Source organism: Penicillium antarcticum, assembly GCF_028974205.1.
Source record: "Penicillium antarcticum strain IBT 31339 chromosome Unknown utg000009l_segment0_segment0, whole genome shotgun sequence".
NCBI classification, from domain to species: Eukaryota; Fungi; Ascomycota; class Eurotiomycetes; order Eurotiales; family Aspergillaceae; genus Penicillium; species Penicillium antarcticum.
In genome coordinates, this window is record NW_026695307.1 from 5,954,904 (window position 1) to 5,971,426 (window position 16,523).

A 16,523-nucleotide genomic window follows, 5' to 3' on the forward strand; every position below is an offset into this window, starting at 1 on the left:
GTGGTGGGGTGCTGGTGCTCGTTACCTGATATGTAACTCCTCGAAAGAAAAGATTTATTTCGTCAGATTTACAAAAGCATGGGTAACCGAAGAAACGGCCAATTGGGGGAAACGGCTATGGTTGTATATGAGCTTGCTAAGCCACTTAAAGATCGGCTCTGGGCGGCCCGAGATGGGACGGTAACACTGCCGGTTCAACTTTTTAAAGGAATGAAAGCTATACCTTGAGTCTCGCCGAAACGTGTAGTAATGATGTTCAGGGCAAGCAAGATGGATATACTGACCGTGACAGTGAAAGAAGAGGGTTTCTTCACCCCTATGAAGCTCCCCAAAAGAATTAGTATCTGTCATTGGCCATAAGTCCGTTCATACTCCCAAGGGTATAGGATCTAATTGGTTCAACCGAGTCAATCGAAAATGGTGAAAAAGAGATGAAAAATAGAGAGGTCAAGTTAGCTACAAAAAATGTACGACATGGTGCACCTGCTGTTGTCTAGAACCCCATAGCGCTCTGAACATATTTATGATCCCAGTTGGAAGTACTGCGACAGCCTCCCAGAGTTGCTATACTGCGACTGAGTCCTAAAATCAATTTAGTGGCTTCTACCTAGTACAATTCGCGGGCGTAATGTAAGTGGTACATAATAGATTTTGTGCAAAGAGTCATATAGGGGTTATAAAATTATATACAGTGCCACCAATAAAGTAGCTGAGGGTGAGTCAGGTGACCTCACTGCAAGAAGTCGAAAAGATCAAGTGAAGGCTGCGCACTTTTCTTCGACGCCATAAGTGCTTGAAGACCGCCTTGTTTGCGTGTCTTGGCTCTCTTCTTGCTGCTTTGGTTGTCGGCTGATTTGGAGGAATCGATTGATGCTTGTAGATCGTTGGTATCAAGAGTTGGGCCTTTGCTGGATGCCTTGGCAGCAGAGGCTCGTAGAGCTTTGAGAGAATTTTTCTTCTTAGACTGAAGCACTGTACGTTTACGACATCGTAAGCACTTGTAGACGGTAGCTATAGACCCAGGAAGCGCAGACCGGCTTGAAGCTTTGTCTCTTTTGGGTTTGACATCGGTGACTTTCGTCCATCGAGGTTCTCTGAGGCTTCCACAGGCACCACAGTAACATTTTTTTTGTGTATTATTCAATGCCTTAGAATTTTCGTGAACAAGCTGTGTGTGTAGTGACAGGAGATGGGAGGACGTGGAGGGACTGGCGGCGAGCGCGCCAGCCGCTCGATTGAGAAACCCCTGCCTTGAATCGGTAGCCATTCTCAATGCGAGCAAAGATGCTTATTGGATAATGATTGGGTTTGATGTGGTGAAGTGAGGCTACTAGGATCAAATTGACAATGAATTGGTTGGTTTGCACGTCAGAGATTTGCTTCCGAGCTTAAAATGGTCCAAGCTCCACCTCATCTCATCTACTTCCTTTCCACGCTCGCTCCTTTCAACGATTTCCCCCTTTCCTTTCCCATCTTTTACTTTTTTTTCTTGTGTCGTCGCACTTCTTGTTTTTCGGGTCTTTCGAGAACCCTACGGACGACGACTCGTCGGCCTTACCGCGTGGAACACGTTGATATCATTGCTTTGATCAATTGATACTTCGCGATGTCTACTCCGCGCATTGCATTTGAAGGTTGCGTAAGTTAATAGGCCGGTCTATATGACCACCCCACTTCACAGCTTCCGTCGCTAACATTCTAATGTAGGGTCACGGCAGCCTTCATGAGATTTATGAGCGCGTCCAGCAGAAGGCGCAGGCCAAGAAATGGGAAACCGTTGATCTGCTCATCATTGGCGGGGATTTCCAGGTAATTTATCATGCCTCGTGCTTGAATGAATTCATGTCTAATACCATCAGGCTTTGCGTAACTCCAACGATGCGACTTGCTTGTCTGTGCCGGCCAAGTACAAGCAGATTGGCGATTTCCACGAATACTACAGTGGTCAGCGTACAGCTCCTTTCTTGACCATATTCATCGGTGGCAATCATGAGGCAGGAAACTACCTGCTAGAGCTTTACTACGGTGGCTGGGTCGCTCCCAACATTTATTTCCTCGGCGCGGCCAATACCATTAGGTTTGGTCCCCTGCGCATCTCTGGCATGTCCGGAATATGGAAGGGATACGACTACCGCAAGCCCCATTTCGAGCGCCTCCCTATGAATGGCTCTGATATTCAGTCTATCTACCACGTGCGCGAACTCGACGTCCGCAAACTCCTTCAGGTACGCAGCCAAGTTGACATTGGCCTGTCCCACGATTGGCCGCGTGCCATCGAAATGCACGGCAACTTCACTCGTCTCTTCAGGCAGAAGAGAGGATTTGAAGAAGATTCTGTCAGTGGTAGATTAGGAAATGAAGCTGCTCGTGAAGTCTTCAACTACCTTCGCCCGGCTTTCTGGTTTTCGGCACATCTTCATGTCCGTTTCACCGCCGAGGTGCAGCATTCAAGAACTACTTTGGGTCCTGCTCAGGCCATTTCCCCAAAGATTGCCGTCCCCGACACCGCCGATGTTCCCGCTGGCAGTGTTTTCGCTTCCGACGTCCCTGCTGCCGATATCCCAGGTGATAACCTTCCTGCTGCTGCTAGTAAGGGCGATGTATCCAACAGTTCCCAAGGCTTGTTTGTGAATGGAGCGGTCCGACAGGCTACTGGAACCGAGGCTGAGCATCTTGCTGCCTGGAATAACCTCCACAATGTGGCCCAAAGAGACGAAGCGCGCGATGCCAATCACCAACAGGTGTCGGGCTATGTGCGCCCAATGGAAACAACTGAGATCTCAGTCATCAAAGGAGTAAAGAGAAACATTGTGCGCGGTTCCGATGGACAGCCGACTGAACTACCTGATGAAAATCAAAGCAAAGTTGAAAATACCGATAAAGTCGATTTGGATAGCAGCCCTGAAAGCAGCCCCGTCGCTAAGTCCCGCCCTGAACCAGTGATTCCATTGAAGGCCAAGACAGTTGTTGCGGACCAAGGCTCAAAAGTCGACAACGATGACAGGATTAGCTTGGGTAGCAGCCCAGTCAGCACGAGTAACGCCCTGTTAGCCTCTGACCAAACCAAACCTCTCTCGAAAGTGGTACCCAAATTTGGCCTTGATTCTTCAGCCGATACCAGCGACCCTGACTCCGATGATGACCTCCTTGGGGCTCTGGGCACCCAGCTTCCAGGTAGCTTGGATGCTCCACCCCCTCCAGCCCCAAAGCCACAGAAAGAACTCGCTGCGGAAATTAAGAACCTCACAACTAAATTCCTCGCTCTGGACAAGCCGATGCCCAGGGATGAGTTCGTTGAACTGCTTGAAATCGAACCGATCTCTGCGGTACCTGGCAATGAGATCCAGCGTCCCTTCTGCTTGCAATACGATCCCGAGTGGCTCGCAATCAGTCGCGTTTTCGCAGACGATCTTGAACTTGGCAATCCGTTTGCCCGCGTTCCTGATCACAAGGGTGATAATCACTACAAACACCGCATTGAAGAAGAGCGTGCTTGGATTGAGGAGAATGTCGTCAAAGCTGGCCGTCTGGATGTCCCCTACAACTTTGTACAGACTGCTCCCCCCTATGACCCATCCGTATCTATCGCCACTGAGGACCAGCCTCCTGAGTACACCAACCCTCAGACCACTTACTTTTGCGATTTGATCGGTATCGAGAACAAGTTCGATGTCTCGAATGAGGAACGTGAGGCTCGTGCCCTTGCTGGTCCCCGTCCAGATAACTATCGTGGTGGCGGTAGACACAATGGTCACCGTGGGGGTCGCGGTCATGGCAGGGGTCCGCACCGTGGGAACCGAGGCCGTGGTGGCCGGGGCGGTCGTGGCGGTCGTGGCGGTCGTGGCGGTCGTGGCGGTCGTGGCGGTCGTGGCGGTCGTGGCGGATGGTAGTTCTCGTCTATTCAGTTCATCATGTTAACTTAAGTGCTAAGCCTATGAAACCCGAATAGTTTCATAACATCTCCAGTCATTAAAATTGCTCCATAATGTAGATGTTCGTATTAGATGCCTTCTCTACCAACAGTAGTCACAAACTTATAGGCAATACTCTGTCCATACACCCCACCTTGACGTGATCTGAACGATTCACCCGAGGCACTCGAAAATGGGAAAAACGAGGTCAAGAAAGAGGCTTAGAACAATGTATTGAAATTACGAACTTGCTTCAAGGGTTTCGTAAAGAAATTAACCAAATGGTCATTTTTCTACATATTCCTAGTCCATCATATTATTCATCTCCCTCACTCAATCTCCTCAATCCGGGGCCGTCCTGCACTATCCTGGCCACCCAGTGGATCGATATTCAGACCCTCAATCCTATCAGATAGTCCAAATCGAGGGTAGAATGACTCCTGACCATCGTTTGCACCAATACCCCACATCATAGACTTCTCCATCCAGGTCTCTAAGCTCTCGATCAATGCGCGGAGATGCCCACGGGCAATTCCATCCTCCTCACGACTTTCGACGAACCCAAGGGTGCGTAGCATGGTGGGAATATTGCCGATGGTGAACTCTGCACCCGAGTTGGAGGCTTTAGGGGGCGTCTGGTCAGAAAGGGAGAAGCCAAATCCGATGTGCTGTCCCCCCCGTGTCTCGCGCATGGACTCTAGTGCTTTCAGTGTATCCAGAATGAGGACGGCGCTTGCACGACGGAGAATGGCACTTTCGACTCCAGGTTCAAGGGTGAGGGTGGCAAGGGCGAGCTCGATGGCCGAGGACACGATGACAGGACCAAGACCGATGATATTGGTATGGATTGCGGAAGCTAGGATAGAGAGAGCTGACGCACGGATACGAAGATCGTCGGGTTGTTCATCTGCAGAGGCACCAGCGGCCCATGCTGCAACAACATTCGAGGCATGGGCAGCTTGCTCGGGAGATTCAGTATCCGAGTCTTCGTCCACAATGTTCAACTCGGTGGCAGCCTTGTTGATAGCTGAGGACATGGACCAGCCAGGAGGGAGGGCATCTTCCCTTGCTTTGCGTTCTTCAAGATCCTTCTTACGACGTTCTTTCTCAGCCTGTTGCTCGCGTTTCTTCTGCGCTTGAGGCTTGAGCTGACGGCGGCCAGCCACAGCGATTAGGCCCTCGCCAAAGATCTTGGCTGTCTCTCCAGAAAGTGCCTCGCCTAGGTCTTGGATTGTTCGCAATAAAGCCTCGCCTACCTTGAGTCGCTCATCAAGATTTGTGATCTCAGATCTATCGGCATAGGTATCTATCAAGGTCTTGACTACTGTGCGAGGGTGGCGTGCTGCTAACGTACCAACGATCTTGATAGCGTTCAAGTAAATGTACTGTTCAGGTGCAGCCACCCCAGACGTGTCGGTAATGACCGCCAGAAGGATCGACATGGATGACGGGACGTCCAGAACGGGCGACGAATTCATGATAAGTTTTGAAAGAAGGGATAAACCTTCTGCTTGTACTGGAGGTAGATCCGAGTTAAGGTTCGCCAAAGCTTGACGATGGGTTTCGAGATCTGATATGTGGGCAGGTATAGACCTGGTTCCGGTTTGCTCTGGTGAAGCGATATGAATTTCCAGAAGCATGGAAGATGTCATGCCAGGTTTGGAGAGAGAGGAAGGTAGAAGAGGTATGAGTTGGTCAATGCCTCCTTTGAGAGATTCCAAGAGGGGCAGGATATCGTTGGATGGTGAGAAGTCTGGCGATGCGATGACGGTAGAAAGCAAACTGAATGCGGTTGTTAGCGACTCAAAGGAGTCATTACCAGGAGTATCATCGTTCTCTTTGTTTTCACTTTCGACAATATTCGCCAAATTGGACAAAGACACATTGCCAGATTCCGCTTTTTGTTTGGACGCTGCTTGAGCTTTGACTTTATGAAGCTCTCCATCAACGACTTGTTTGATTAACTCCAAGACACGAAGTGGACGCCGAGACAGCGTGTCTTTAAAGTTTTCAAGCAATTTCTCGGCAACCTTAGCACTGACGAGGCTTCCAATGAGATGATCGCTTTCACCAATGGGTCTTGCGCCCAGGGTCTCTTGAGACTGCGTTGAATGTTGCGGCTGCACAAGCCATTTCTCACTCACATAGAGAAATATGTCACCAGTTCTCTCTTCGCTGCTTGGGTCTGAGCCTAGCAGACAGACAAAGAGTTCAGCACGTGTTTGCAGAGAGTTAATTAACTTGATGAAATTTGAGTGATTGCCATGTTCTTCTGTTCGCTTCTTCAAGGCCAGTTGATCATCCGAGTCTTTAAAATATGTCCACGTGAGACCACCGTCCCAAAGAAGATTATCGACAATCTTTTTGAGCGGTTGGACGCCTACCGAGATACCAAAATATGTATGTAGAAGAGGCAACACTAGTTCATGAAGGGTGGACAATTGCTCTTCCTGGGAAGCACAGGCAAGACCCCATAATGGAAGAAGAATGGGGTAAACGAGTCGCTTCACCAGACCCGGGTTTGGATGCTGCAGTGTTAAGCATCTGATTCGGTTGATAGCCAGAATAACTGTTGCCCCATCAACCGTGATAATTGAGCCAGGGCTCACGTCTTTGAAATCTGGCATAGAGCCCTCAACGTCGGAGAAGCGGGTCATCCATCGCTTGGATTTGACATCAAGTTCTCCCGTTAATGCTTTGAAGATTGGCTCCACAAATATCGAATGACCGATAGTACCTGGTGCTCCATAGGCCCGCTTTCCCAGGACTCCATTACCAACGACGTAGGAAGCAGTTTTCCGCAAATCTGGATCCTCGCCGTCTATCAAGGCAAGTAGTTGCGGGGCAATCTTCCCAAAATACACAACTGGGTCAACATCCTGTGGCACGGACGAAAGAAGTCGTGAGATTTGCATGATAGCTTGCACTGTCAAATGAGGCCCGCTAGATTGGTCCTGGGCCTCTTGGCCCAATGATGGTGCAAATTGCGATGCGATGAACATGATGGTTTGCACTACTCCACCTGGCCGTAATGGAATGTGCGAGATCAGACCAGAGATTGTTGACTTGAACCATTGTGCAATGTCAGATTGAAGGAAGTTAGACAGCGCCGGTAGCAACACTGTGGTAGGGGTATCTGCGATGATCTTGACCAACGCTTTTTGATAGATACCCTTGTCATATGATGGCGTGGAATGCGGATTGAAGGCAAGTTCTGAAGTGCCGCTAATAATGTCGCTGAGGATACGACCCCGAACCACCGGCTGAATGCCCGGCCTCGGATCAAAAATGATATCCATCAAGACGTCGATGATCTGGCGTAGCAGCGTTTCGTTGCGAGGTACACTACTATTGACAGTCTCTGCTTGTTTTGCAATGACTCCTGCTGGTAGAACGGATATCACTCGTTGCTGGAGAGGGATCCCAACGCCCGATGACAGCGAAGGATATATTCCCTCCAGAGAGATCAAGTCGAGCAGCGCATGCAGCATCCGGCGTCGCTTGGCATCTTCCATGGCCATATCTTCACCTTCTGTGGCCAGCTGTTGAGATGGATCCGCGCCATCGGATGAAGCGAAGGATGCATGAATACCAGCCAAGATATTCAAGGCCTTCCTGATGATGGCCGGCCTCGACACATCGTCACTGGCAGCATCACTCCCAAATGCCTGATTCAGAATACTGAGCAATGAGTTTCCTTGGGTCTTTTTTATTTGTTCTTTTGACACATTAGGCTTGAGATCACGCACGTAATGGCGATTATGAATAGCATACCTCGATCAAGTACCGGGGTTAGGAAATCGTTGGCTAGGCCGAACGCATCCTGGATTTGTTGCAGATACCCCATTATGGACGGTAGCAGGATGGGATCATGATGGAACCAAATATTATTAGACCTACTGGGCCCTGATATCTCAAGAACTGAATGAATAATCGAGAAGCAATCAACGGAAAGTCTTGGCATTTTGTGCCGATGATGTAAGCAGATTCCCACTGCTGTGGTCACGTGGTGTCCGTGTCAGTCTCGTGACGTCCGTCACGGATGTCCCAAATCGCCGCGTCGATAGCGCGTCAACGAACTCCACTCTGTTGTCCACCTTCGTTGACAACCACCCCCATTCAACAGCTCTTCAACAGATCATCTGAACAGCGACTTGCAATGCCTCAATCATTATGAGCCGTACTCTGTCTTCGACATTCATTGGACCCACTCTCAGTTGAGACGCGCCTGAACTACACCACTACTGTTTCCTGAATGTAAAGCCACTCGACTCTCTTGCCTCCCAGGGCACCATGTACAAAGTTTACCCTTCCCGATCTCCGATTCTAGCCTGCTGCCTTTAATGGCGACTTGTTGCATCAGTTTTGTCTTTGGCGACTCGGACAGCTTCAGGGCAGAAGATATTGGAGTCAAACCCTAAGCCCTCCTCGGTTCAATGTCCCTCCCACCGGACGAAGTCTCACGGAATGTGCATGCCGGATACTACGATTAGCTGAAACAGACTGTGATGGTCCGATTAAGTGAAAGAAATTCGATTTGTCCAGAGCCTCCGGGCACAAAAGACGGTTTACTATGCGTTCAAGTTCTAAGAGACGACGCGTCAGTTTACCAATGCTGGATTCTGCATGCCAGTCACGATTGGATGGTCACCTATGCCTCGGATTACAGTTCAACCATGAGAGAACACGGGCGAAGCATGTCGGGTACTTCGGTATTAGATGTCACTTTGAGGAACAACCACGACAGCTCAAAGAGATAGCAATTGAATGTGACATTCAGGGCTCGAATTCCTGGGGCATCAACTAGCTTGGATCCGAGATTCTGCGCCTAGAACACAACCTGTCCTTACGCACAGTCATAGTGTCAGCCATATCAGAATGATTCACTCGTCGGAATCAACTTTCATCTCCCTGAAACCCACCCAGGTGTTTTTCATAGTTAAAGTTGTAGCGAGGTCGTTATTTTATGATGCCTATGGCTCTTTGCGGACTGTTGTCTTGTTCCAGTTGGCAAAGTCTCTCCCCAAGAAAGCCTGATGTTTTTCGAACTTGTTCGCCTGCAATTCTTTCTGTGATTCTTATTGCATCAACTGTCTGTTCCTGCACATGTTTCCCATCTCGAGATTCCTGGGAATCTCTCCCCATGTTCCACCTCTTGGACGCTGTTTTTTCCCTCACCCCAAGGCGGCTAGGCACCACGGATCACAGCAACCGCAAGATTCGTCTTCGTCAGAAGATCCCGACTGACCATGTTAACCATCTCTTTGTGAAGCAGTTTGCAAATAGATTGATGGGCGCCGACTCCAACAACTCACCGTTGTTCCTTCCCCCGTGAAGAAGGAAGCGATTTTTCAGGATGTTCTTTGTGCGCTTCACATCATGCCCTCCTATCATACCTTCGGGTGACTAGGAGAGGAAACAAAAACCTGTCCCAAAGGGTACTGTACCACACACGAGGAAGTCGGCTTCATGTTCTTGCGATTATAATGGCGAAAGTGATGGCGATTCGACTGAGATTGTGGAGATGAATGACATTGAGTGGACTCTAGTTGAGGTTATTGTTTTGTTGCTAACTTCGTTTTGTCGTTGTGAGAGATGCATGGGTATTTGTGGGCTTGTGGGCTCCGTTCGTTCGGCTTTTGCTGGTAATCAGTCATTCCTCAACACCCATTTAGCGCTGGCATTTGATACTTTCCCCGCGACTCGATTGATTGCAGATGTTCTGGTGGGAGAATGCTTGATTTCCATACTTCGAACGCTTGATCATATCAGCCCATTTCCTGGTTGCCACGGCGGCGGTGCTCTTGGTCGACTCCCATATGTATGCGCCATGCAGTGAGTGTTGTGGGACCTCTCTTGAGTGAGGCTCAAAGCTTTGGCTTGTCCACGATGCTCTTCTGTTGCTGCATGTCCCCGGCTGAGGCTCGCTGTTGTGTAATTGGAGTGAACTGACAAGCGACAAGTGGGAAGTTGGGGCTCTTCCACTAATAAGGGACTTCTCTATGGTCTCTGAGGATCAGGTTTTGGGTCAGTGTCGGTTCTATTAAATTATGGGAGCAGAATGCTTCTGGGCCGGTGGTAGTTAGCGAACTGCCGTTTCCTCCGCCTCGGTGGTTGAAGCGGCCCTTTTTTCCTTTTTATAAGTATCCCCTCCGTCATGCTATGTGACACTGCTAACTACTCAAAAAGTGAAACAAGATCGAAATTCACAATTGATGCCCGATATAACTACGTCATAAAATTTGAATAAAAACCAAGATTATATAATCGCATTTGTCAGCTGCATCTGCCCCTCCGCATAAGCCCCGCGCAGAACAAGAAGGAATCTTCCCGTGGCTCCGATAATTTTTTTGCGATAAGAATATTCTTGCTTCAAAACTTTACTGACCACTCACACTCTTTCAATCTTCATAACCCCAAATATCATCATGGTTGAGAAGTCTGATAACGACGCGCTCGAGGCGCAATTCGAGTCGCAATTCCAGAAGCCTGGCGATCTCGTCGAGCGCGACGATGACACTGGCCTCATGCAGGTTGAGAGTCTCTGCATGAACTGCCACAAAAATGTGTGTTACCTTCGCGATAATAGCTAGTGTCACCTACTAACTTATGCAGGGAATCACCCGTCTTTTGCTGATCAGGATCCCTTACATTAGTGACTGCATTGTGAGTCCAAGCATCCCTCGTCGACCGGACCGGATCGCGCATACTGATACGTCCCTAGCTCGAGAGCTTCAGCTGCGAGCACTGTAACTTCTCTGACAACAGCATCAAGTCTGCTGGTGAGATCCAGCAGCGCGGCTCCAAGTACACCCTGGTGGTTGAAAATGAGCAGGATCTTGCACGTCAGGTTGTCCGCAGCGACTTCTCCACCTTCACTGTTAACATCACCAACGAGATTGAATTGCCTCGTGGTAAGGGTCAATTGACCAACGTCGAGGGTGTGATCCAGGTTCGTGCCCCCCGCGCTTTGGTCCTCGATATCTTCTTAATTGAAATCTATAGCAAATCTACGAAGGATTGTCAGGAGAGCAGGAGCTTCGCAAGGACCAAGCCCCTGAACTGCACGATGCCCTCGTTCCCATTATCGCACGTCTGAAGAAGATCTTGGATCGTGATGACGCCTACCCTTTCACCGTCTCGCTGGACGATCCCACCGGCAACTCGTGGATCGCGCCCAACACCTCCGATCGTGGCCTTAAGTACAAGCGCCAGGAATACTCCCGTACCCACGAACAGAACGAGGAGCTCGGTATCTCCAACGATGCGAACGCTGTTGCCGCCGAAAACCCTGATATGGATGCTGGAAACCCGGATGACCTCGACATTGTCGACGGTCAGGTCTACACCTTGCCCGCTGAGTGCCCCGGTTGCACCAAGCCCTGCGAAGGTGAGCAACAAATTGTACCCCTTCTCAACATCATGTTCACTAATCATCTCTGAAATAGTTCGCATCAAGAAGATCTACATTCCCCACTTCAAGGACGTTATGATTTTCGCCACCCACTGTTCTCACTGTGCTTTCCGCAGCAGTGATGTCAAGACTGGTGGTGAAGTCCCCGAGAAGGGCAAGCGCATCACTCTCCAGGTCAACAACATCGTTGATTTGTCCCGTGACATCCTCAAGTCCGACACTTGCGCGCTACGCAGTGAGGAGCTGGACCTCTCCGTCGAGCCCGGTACTCTAGGTGGTCGTTTCACCACTGTCGAAGGTATTTTGACTGAGGTGAAGGATCAGTTGGAGGGTAACGTTATGGACACCGTCAACGGCGGTGGTGACTCCATGCCTTCCGACGACAAGGTCAAATGGGAGCGCTTCTTCGATCGTCTCGACCAGGCCATCAAGGGTGACCTCAAGTTCGTCATCACCCTCGAGGACCCCATGGCCAACAGCTACGTTCAGGATCTCTGCTCGCCCGCTGTCGACCCCCAGATCACCATTGAGGAGTACACCCGTACCGCTGAGGAGGAAGACGACCTCGGTCTGACTGATATGAAGACCGAGGGCTATGAGCAGGATGAGGAGAAGGAGTAAACGAAGATACCAAATCCTGCATGCTTTCTTTCTTGCTTTTCGATGATGATTTATATCCATTTCATGATACATGAGACGCTTTTTTCCTTTTTGGAATTCTTTGCATACTGGCGTCTGCGACATGTTTTTCTCTGCTTTGAATGTTTAGATATCAGGTGATGGTTCCTGGATGGGTCACGTTACAAAAGTTATCTTTTTTTTTCAATCTCCTCTTTCGTCGTAAATGGTGAATTTAAGATTGCAGATGTATTCTTTGCTATTCTCGCATTCGTCTGTCCCATGCTCGGCCAAACCCGGAAACCCCAAGTTGCGCTCCTCCCGCAGTGGGCCCTACCTTATCCCACCCCTATGTACGCAGCCACCAAGACACAATTCTACGGGTAACAGCCTCTAGTTGTAGATGCAGAAACAGCAGTCCATAATACGTAAGATCGTCCGTATCAAAAATTGTCACCCTATGTGATAATAATTAATTTTATGATGCAGTTACATTTACCATTGGCAATCTGAAGGAAAAGAAGCAGGGGTGTTGATTAGTGGTGTCTAGTTAGGACACCAGAGGGTAAAGTTGGAACGAAGTGGGCGACAAGGAAGCTCATTCTTGCATAAAGTCAGTTGCTTGCATAAATAAACTATGGAGGAGAATTATAAATAGATACCCAAGCAGATCTCTAGTCTGTAGGGCTGAGTCTAGATTTAATGGCAGCTTCTGAGGTTCATCTTGATCTATAGTTCAGTCTGGCACCAATCTATGTATCTTGACAACTTCTCATACAACCTACCCGGATTAGATATGGCAATAACTGAAACATAAATAATACAAAAATATTCTCTAAACCAACATGTGAGAGAGCATCTCTATCGCTTGCCCCAAGGCTTTCTTGCCTTCTTCACCTTCTTGTACATACATGGTCCCATAACCCGAGCTCATGTTCTCCTTCTTCCCAGGCAGGTCGTCACATGTAAGCTTCGGTCCACCAGCTGATTCAATAGCTCGTTCAGTGCAACCAGCCTTGAAGCCCGACAGATCAAATTGAGTAGGCTCTGCCACCGTTGCCCCACTTAGTCTGTTTCGACGACATGCAGCCCGCCTATCTTTATCAGACTTGAAATAGGAAGGATGACTCAAGCCTCAGATTTTATCCTAGGAGATCATTCTAAGAGATCACGTAGCAGGTGTACTATTCCATGCCCCGTTTGAGCTATAAGTTGGCCGCTCTTTATGAACCTCTTTTTTTTTTTTCATTGTCGAGTATCATGGGTGGTTCGATTAGGTCATGTAAAGGTGGTGTGTCAAAGAATGTGTGACCACTATTGTAGCTTGATGACTGACAATCATAATGGATCTTTCTATTTGTACAAGTTAAAATGACAATTTACGTTGATGGAGGCTGCCATTCGGTGAAATCCTCGGAATACTGTATTTTGTTGGTTCTCCGTGATATTACCAGTCCTTTGACAAAGGTGAGTGAAAATAAGAAGTTTGAACGCTATTGAATGCCATTTCCCAATGTCCTCGTGATATTTGTAGATTGTATCATCGCCTTGGCCTCTGCGGGCAGCTTTTGCTCGAGGTATCTACTCATGAGAGTGTGACTGTCCCTATAGCACACCCGGAAACATGGATCCTTGTATGGTGGGCCATGCTTTGCGATATCCCAGGGCGTCGGGTAAAGCTTTCCTGGACAGCTACTGTAAAAGACGCCAGAAGGCATAAAGGCCGTAGGGCCGAGTGCCGAGTGCGTTCGCCGTCTGCACGAAGAGAAGTATTGGAGCGGCCTCAGCTTCAAGATGAGGATGTATTTTTATCCAGATCGCAGGTCGTGAGACCTGAAATTTGAACACCATGGAGACTTGATAGCCGCCCACTTATGGCATCGAATGTTCACTTCGCAAATGGGTTCGCATGAATCGTAACACTTTTGATCCGAAACTCCTCAAAGTCATCGCCTTCCTTAGGCTGAGAAACTTTACCCTTCTTATCAACCTTAACGTTTGCCTTCTCAAGCTTCGTGAGAACATCACCGCCCTCGTCCTGCGGACTCAAATTCAAGACCTTTCCAAACACAGTGCTGGCACCATCCAGGTGAGGGGCTGGCACGAATGAAATAAAAAATTGGCTTCCGTTGATCGTGGCACCGGTTGCGCCCTGGGACCCTGGCGCAGTTCCATCTTTCACCGGCCGAGATGCCATGGACAGGATGCCTCGCGCATTGTGTCGTAGTGAAGGGAGGTGGATTTCTTGGTTCATTGCTGTTGGGTGGTAAATAGATGTGCCGCCTTTGGGAATATCGAAGTCGAGCATGGGCTTCGTGGAGTCTTGCTGTTTCGCGGCTGGGCCGAGAGATATGTCTCCGCCTTGGATCATGAATCCTGGGATCAAGCGATGAAAAGGTGTGTTGTTATATGCACCGCACGCGCAAAGGGCGAGGAAGTTCTCTGCGGTTTGGGGGACAGCTTCGCAGAAAAGCTCGACCTTAAGGTCGCCTTGGGTTGTATGCAACTGTGAAAGTCGGTCAGCGCTATGACAAGCAAGATAGGAGGACGTAGACCAAATACAGGACCTGAGTCATTTGTAAACTTACAGTGACAGACATCTTTGAGGGAATTGAGCAGCTTGAGCGTGGATGAGAAAGTTGATCAGATGCGGCGTCAAGATCCCCGGCCGATGTGGCGCTGAGTCAGCATTTTCTTATCGATGCGCCGGGCAGGCGCCGATGTTTATTGTCAGCTTGATCCCTTCAGTTCGTGCGAATTGGTCCTCAGAACGCTCGATAGCTCCAGCCCTCCCATAAGGTCATAGATAGCTACCCATATTACCTCGCCTCTCGTCACGCACTGATAGTGCCGAATCCAAACCGCATATCACCGGACAACGAACAATGAACAACCGGCCGGTTGAGCAGGCCCTTGGCACATTGGTGCCGACACACGCCAATGACCTTCCGCAAGAGCTGCTTAGCTATGCAATGTCTCTGGTTGCGCAGTCCCGGAGCTTCTCGAGCAGCCTGAAGCCCGAGGAGGAAATCGCTCGCCCCTACGCTTGTGCGGAAATTGCTTGCAGAAGGTACTCCGAGCTCAACCACATTCCATTTGACAATTGGGCGCTAATTGCCTCTGTTCCACATCTTAGACTAAGCAGAACTCTCAAACTTCCCCCACTATTGGGGCATGCGCCATGCCCCCCACGCATCTACAAGAAGCTTTATACATATCTCGATCGATCGCTGACGGCCAGCTCAGCTGGAATTAAGCGATCAGCAAGTGGTTCAGCCCCAGGAACACCATCCCGTGCTAGCTCGACGCAGACGACACCAACGAAAGGGGCGGCGACCATGAACAGCCCAACGAAGATGGTAGCACCGACACCTCGAGGACTACAACACTCGCCGTCAAAGCCTACTCCTCTAAAGAGGAGCATGAGTACGGCAAACAATCTCGGCAGTCCCTCGAAGTTAGCAAAGAAGCCTTCAACAACCCGGCCTATAGATTTTACTGGGTCAACTAGCATCCCAGATGCCCCGGCCTGGGTTATGACGGCCATTCGGACAGTATGCAAGATTTTGTCCACTCCTGCGCCACGTACAAACTCATGGTCGCGACCGCCTATCTCAAGAACTTTGCCTCCGCATATCTTCTCTGGTGTCTCCTCCATTCTCTATCATACCTCGAGCATGTCCAATGATGAAAAGGGGTGGGACGAAGAGACACTAGACTTTTTGGAACCGATTGTGTCCATTCGGGCCTCTGACAAAGACGATGATTTCAAAGAATTGGTATATGCCATGACTGTTGCTGTCTACTTCCTTGTCTTAGCTCGGCGCCGCAACCCTGGGCCTGATGCAGAACAAGATGTCGAGACACAGAAAATGGATAAGAAAACATTCATTGAGATGCGCCAAACGGCATTGAATAGTCTTGGACTCAAAGCCAATGACCGCAGACACCGCGATGATGTTGACCAGTGGATCGCTCTGATCATGGAGCAGGGGTGGGCCAATGGCCAGGAGTGGTTTGAGAACATTCCCTATGCTGGTCAGCTGTTCGGCGACGATGAGGAAGGCAAGTCCTATCAGGATATTGATGAAGAAGATGCTGCACTCAGAGGCGTCAGACTGCCAAAGCGTTCAGTCGGTGGCGAAGGGACTCGTTCAAAGTCTAATTCTGCTCCTCGTAGTGGTCTTTTGCCTGGCCTTGGAACCATGATGCAGGATCGTGTCGACTGGCTGAGCGATGACCGCCAGGAGGATTTCGTAGAATGGAAGGCATATATCATGGCTCGCATCCAAGGAGCTGCTGCTTGATTACATGTATACTACCCAAGATTGTTTCATTATGAAGGAGGTGCAGGCTGTTCGATTAATTGATACCCTAAGATACATGAATCAAAATATTCTTTTAGCATCACCATGCATCGCTATAAGCAATGAATTAAATTCGTCTTGATCTAACCAGTCCAGACCACCGCAATGTCTATGTCCTCTATCTAAATACCGTCACTCCCAGAGCAACTGAAATATTTCAAGTCTCAATGCAAAATACGCAACCCGAAGCCATGCGCCTATAGCGCCAAACCC

The 16,523-nt window shown here is 49.3% G+C and overlaps 5 protein-coding genes across 5 annotated transcripts; 3 read left to right on the top strand and 2 right to left on the bottom strand.

The window, feature by feature from the left end:
• Positions 1 to 1,606: 1,606 nt before the first annotated feature.
• N7508_010590 (RNA lariat debranching enzyme) lies at positions 1,607 to 3,890 on the top strand (the record flags this gene model as incomplete). Its single annotated transcript, XM_058468650.1, has 3 exons — positions 1,607 to 1,639; positions 1,708 to 1,809; positions 1,860 to 3,890. The coding sequence occupies 3 exons, from the start codon at positions 1,607 to 1,609 to the stop codon at positions 3,888 to 3,890; spliced, it is 2,166 nt and encodes a 721-aa protein (XP_058316496.1).
• Positions 3,891 to 4,240: 350 nt separating this feature from the next.
• N7508_010591 (RTP1/Tango6 family protein) lies at positions 4,241 to 7,758 on the bottom strand (the record flags this gene model as incomplete). Its single annotated transcript, XM_058468651.1, has 2 exons — positions 4,241 to 7,629; positions 7,686 to 7,758. The coding sequence occupies 2 exons, from the start codon at positions 7,756 to 7,758 to the stop codon at positions 4,241 to 4,243; spliced, it is 3,462 nt and encodes a 1,153-aa protein (XP_058316497.1).
• Positions 7,759 to 10,339: 2,581 nt separating this feature from the next.
• Positions 10,340 to 11,946, top strand: zpr1 (zinc finger-containing protein ZPR1; the record flags this gene model as incomplete). The annotated part of the gene is made up of 5 exons (XM_058468652.1): positions 10,340 to 10,477; positions 10,527 to 10,577; positions 10,636 to 10,863; positions 10,917 to 11,301; positions 11,360 to 11,946. The coding sequence occupies 5 exons, from the start codon at positions 10,340 to 10,342 to the stop codon at positions 11,944 to 11,946; spliced, it is 1,389 nt and encodes a 462-aa protein (XP_058316498.1).
• A 1,885-nt stretch (positions 11,947 to 13,831) lies between these two features.
• On the bottom strand, positions 13,832 to 14,543 carry cyp5 (uncharacterized protein; the record flags this gene model as incomplete). The annotated part of the gene is made up of 2 exons (XM_058468653.1): positions 13,832 to 14,449; positions 14,532 to 14,543. 2 exons carry the CDS (start codon positions 14,541 to 14,543, stop codon positions 13,832 to 13,834), a joined length of 630 nt encoding a protein of 209 aa, XP_058316499.1.
• A 285-nt stretch (positions 14,544 to 14,828) lies between these two features.
• N7508_010594 (uncharacterized protein) lies at positions 14,829 to 16,250 on the top strand (the record flags this gene model as incomplete). Its single annotated transcript, XM_058468654.1, has 1 exon — positions 14,829 to 16,250. The coding sequence occupies one exon, from the start codon at positions 14,829 to 14,831 to the stop codon at positions 16,248 to 16,250; it is 1,422 nt and encodes a 473-aa protein (XP_058316500.1).
• Positions 16,251 to 16,523: the final 273 nt, after the last annotated feature.